At 60.3% G+C, this 4,428-nt stretch overlaps 1 protein-coding gene across 1 annotated transcript; it reads right to left on the minus strand.

Annotated features, from left to right (window-relative positions):
• Nucleotides 1-2,074: 2,074 nt before the first annotated feature.
• CUNH19orf53 (chromosome unknown C19orf53 homolog) lies at nucleotides 2,075-2,655 on the minus strand. The gene is made up of 3 exons (XM_054295330.1): nucleotides 2,565-2,655; nucleotides 2,315-2,370; nucleotides 2,075-2,226 (listed from the first exon to the last, which is right to left on the minus strand). The coding sequence occupies exons 1-3, from the start codon at nucleotides 2,653-2,655 to the stop codon at nucleotides 2,086-2,088; spliced, it is 288 nt and encodes a 95-aa protein (XP_054151305.1). The 3' UTR covers nucleotides 2,075-2,085.
• Nucleotides 2,656-4,428: the final 1,773 nt, after the last annotated feature.

Genomic DNA, 4,428 nt, shown 5'->3' on the forward strand with positions numbered 1-4,428 from the left:
CCTCAAAATGGAGAAACCTCCTCAATGCACAGAGACCCCTCCCCAAAATAGAGGACCACCCCTGAAATGGAGACCCCTCTCCAATTCACCGAGACCCCCCGGGGGGTCCCCAATACCCCGGAGACCCCTCCCCAGAATGGAGACCCCTCCTCAAATAAAGACCCCTCCCCAAATTCCTCCTGTCAATCGCCGAGCTCAACCAGAGCCCAAAAACCCCAAAAATGGGGGGGGTGGGCACAGGGATTTTGGGGGGATTTGGGGGGTTTGGGGGGAATTTGGGGTTTTTTGGGAGGAGGTATCCAGATTTTTTTTTTTTTTTGGCGGGAATTTGGGTTTTTTTTTTGGCGGGAATTTGGGGTTTTTTTGAGTTTTTTTGGGTTGTTTCGCTGTTTTTCCGTCTCCCCCCTTTCCCTGTCCCGGGTGAGTCACGGGAGGGTTTTGGGGGGGGGTGTCCGGGGTTTTGGGGGGGAATTTTGAATTTTTGGTGGTTTTTTTTGGCGGGAATGGGGTTTGGGGGGGGGGGGGGTGTCCCTTTTTTTTTTGGCGGGAGTTTGGATTTTTTTGGAGTTTTTTTGGAGGAATTTGGGGTTTTTTGGGGTTTTTTTTTTGGGGTTGTTTCGCTGTTTTTCCCTTTCCCTGTCCCGGGTGAGTCACGGGAGGATTTTGGGGGGGCCGGGGGGGGCCCCGCCCCGCGAGAGGCCCCTGGAGGGGGGGGGAGGGGAGGGTTCGGCCCCTCCCCCACCCGCTCCCTGTTTGTTTCCCAAAATAAACCCGGCGGCGGCGCCGATTCCCGGGAATTTCCCTGACGTCATTGGGGGCGTGGTTTGGCCGCTGGCCACGCCCCCGGAGCGGCCACACCCACGGTGGGGGGAGGGGAGGGCGCCACGGCGTGGCTTTGCCCGCCCTGGAAAAAGGGCGCGGCGCCTTTGAGGCGTGGCCACGCCCCCGCTGCGTTCCTATTGGCTGGCGTGGTTTGCTCTGCTGTCAATCAGCGCGGGGCGGGGTGGGCTGTCAGTCAAAGCGCGCCTGGCCAATCAGGGTGGGGTGGGGGCGGGGGCCAAACGGAGGGGGCGGGGTTGGGGTTCATTCATGAATTGCGGCGGCGGCGGGAAACGGGGCAAGGGCGGGAGCGCCCAAAACCAGCGGGAACCCCAAGAACGCCCCCAGACCCACCGGGACCTCCCCAGGAGCACCCCCAGACCCACCGGGACCCCCAAGAGCACCCCCAGACCCACCGGGAGCCCCTGGAACCCACAGAGACCCCTCTGAGGACACCCCCAAACCCCCCTGAACCTCTAAGAACACCCCCAGACCCACTGGGATCCCCCCGAGACCCTCAGAACACCCCAGGACCCCCCCCCAAAAAGCCCCGGGAACCCCCCGAGACCCCCTCCATGCCCACCGGGACCCCCTGGCACTCATCAAGACCCCTCTGAGAGCACCCCAGACCCACCAGGACCCCCCAAAACCTCCCCAAGGACACCGGGACCCCCTCAAGACCCCCCCAGGACCCTGAGGACCCCCAAGAACCCCCTGAAAACACCGAGATCGCCCCAATGGGGGACGTCAGGAGCCCCTTGGGGACCCTTTACCCAGCCCCCTCCTCAAATATCCCCTCCAGGAGCTCCCCAATCCCTTCTGCGACCCCCCAAGATCAAACACGGCTCCGTGGGGGTGGGCAGGATATAAAAAATTCATTTTATTATTTATTGGGGGGGCTGAGACAGCCCAGACACCCCCAAATCGTGGTGGGGCTCAAAGAGGGGGTTCAGGGGTCGTTATTGGGGGGATTTTGGGGTGTTCAGAGGTCGTTCCTGGGGATTGTGGGGCTGAGATCAGCCTGGACACCCCCAAATCCTTATGGAGGTCATTGAGGAGGGGTCAGGCCTCATTCCCAGGGGGTTTTGGGGCTGAGATCAGCCAGGGCACCCCCAAATCCTTGTGGGGCTCATTGAGGGGGGTTCGGGGCTCGGTTTTGGGGCGTTTTGGGGCTGTTCTCAGCCCAGACTCCCCCAGTTTCCCCCATAGAGGCTTCAGGGCTCGTTCCCCAGGGTTTTTCGGGGGTTCAGGGCTCGTTTTTGGGCTTCATCCTCGGCCCTTCTTGGCTCTGTCCTTGTCCTTGCCGCCCTTGGGCGCCGTGACCAGCGCCAGCTTCTTGGGCAGCGCTCCCTGCGCCCTCTGCACGGTCTCCTGCTCGATCCGCATCCGGATCCCGACCTCCAGGCGCTGCCGAACATTCCAGAAGGGTCAGGGGGGGACACGGGGAGAGACCCCCGCCCCAAAAAAAAAAAAACCCTCAGGGACCCCTCCTCACCTTCTTCAGCTTCTGCTGCTGGATCACGCGGAGCTTCTTGGGGGCGATGGTGCGGCCTGAGGGGAGAGAGGCGGGGTGAGACCCCTCAGGGCATCACCGGGACCCCCCCAGGGCTTCACCGGGACCCCCCTCCCCGCCCAACCGGGGCCTCCCTCACGGCCGCAGCGCCTCAGGCCTGGTCCTGCCTCCATCTTGGGGACCCCCGGACCGGCCTGGGCCGCGTTCCCCGGGGTTTCGGGAGCCTCCGCACCTCCTTTCCGCGGGCCCCGAGAGCTCCGCGCCGCCGCCGCCGCCGCCGCTTTGGGGCGCTTGGCCGCGGCCTTGGGGCGGCCCTGCGCCATGGCGGCCGTGAGGGAGCGCGGGGCATGATGGGATACACCGGGGCGGAAGTGCCGCAAAGGGTGATGGGATATAGCGGTGCGGAAACGCCGCAAAGGATCTCGGGGTATAGCGAGGAACCGCTGCAAAGGATGTCGGGATATACCGGGGCGGACATCCCGCAAAGGCTCCTGGGATGTACCGGGGCGGAAGTGCCGCAAGGGGTGTCGGGATTTATCGAGGCGTTACTGCCGCAAAGACTGCCGGGATATAGCGGGGCGGAAATGCCGCAAAGGGGGTCGGGGTATTCCGAGGCGGAAACGCCGCAAAGGGTCTCGGGGTATAGCGAGGAACTGCTGCAAAGGATGCCGGGATATACCGGGGCGAAAATGCCGCAAAGGCTCCCGGGATGTACCGGGGCAGAAATGCCGCAAAGGATGCCGGGATTTACCGGGGCATTTCTGCCCCAGGGCCCCCCCAGGCCCCCCCCCTCGCGTTCCTCTTGTCCTGGAGGATTTCCCGGAGCACCCCCCGGATGGAATTTCACCCCCTCGGATGGGATTTGCCCCCCCCGGATGGGATTTGCCCCCCAGACCGGATCCACCCCCCCCCGGTTGGGATCCGGCCCCGCTCCCGTCCGGAATTCGGGCCTGTGGCCATTAAAGAACATTTTTCCATGGATTTTGTTTTTATTTTGGGTGAAATTTGGAGTTCCCTCCTCCTTTTGAGGCTCCCCCCGTATCCCAACGCCCCCTCCCCAAATTCCAGCTCCTCCATCCCAGCCCCCTCCCCAATATCCCAACCCCTTTTGGGATCCCGAACCCTTTTCCCGCTCCTCCTCCTCCTCACCCCGGGTTTTCCCACGGATTTCGCCCTTTTGGGTGGAAATTTGGGAATTTCGGGGCCGTGGTGGCTGAGGGATTTTTATTTGTGCGTGTTCCCCCCTCACAAATGTCCCCAAATGTCCCCAATTGTTCCCACACCTCGGGAAGGTGGGAGCCGGAAAAGGAGGAAATTCAGGAAGAATGAATTCTGACCTCACCCAATTCCTGGGAAATCTGGGAATGGGGGGGGGTTCGAGGTTTTTGGGGGAACTTTGAGAAATTTTAGGAATCCCCGTGGCGCTGGTGCGGTTTTTTGGGGGAATATCCCGGGAAAAAATCAGAAAATTGGGAATTTTGATGGGACCGAGGACCCAACTGGGACAAACTGGGAGGAGCTGGGACCTTCCTGGGTGTCCATGAATCCCAAGGAACCTCTGGAATTCCGCACCTCCCTCCTCTTCCTCCTGGGGTTTTTGGGGGGGTCTCCCGGCTGTGCCCATCCCGATCCCGGTGATTTTTGGGGGGTTTTCCTGCTTTTTCCCATTTTTTCCCACTTTTCCCCAGTTTTTCCCGGTTTTTCCCAATTTTTCCCGGTTTTTCCCAGTTTTTTCCCACTTTTTCCCGCTTTATCCCAGCTTTCCCCACTTTTTCCCGATTTTCCCCAGTTTTCCCCACTTTTTCCTACTTTTCCCTGGTTTTTCCCCATTTTTCCCAGTTTCCCCCGTTTTTTCCCGCTTTTTCCCAGTTTTTCCCTGGTTTTCCCATTTCCCCCCGTTTTTCCCTTTTTTTTCCCCGATTTTTTCCGGTTTTTTCCCATTTTTTTCCCCGATTTTCCCCCAGTTTTTCCCGGTTTTTCCCGATTTTTCCCACTTTTCCCCATTTTTTTCCCGTTTTCCCCCGGGTTTTCCCGCGTTCCCCCCCGCTTTTTCCCAATTTTCCCGGTTTTTTCCGTTTTCCAGGTACAGGAGCCAA

This window comes from Melozone crissalis, unplaced genomic scaffold (assembly GCF_028551555.1).
Source record: "Melozone crissalis strain CALT ecotype California unplaced genomic scaffold, PUWL_Pcris_2 ptg000639l_1, whole genome shotgun sequence".
NCBI lineage: Eukaryota > Metazoa > Chordata > Aves > Passeriformes > Passerellidae > Melozone > Melozone crissalis.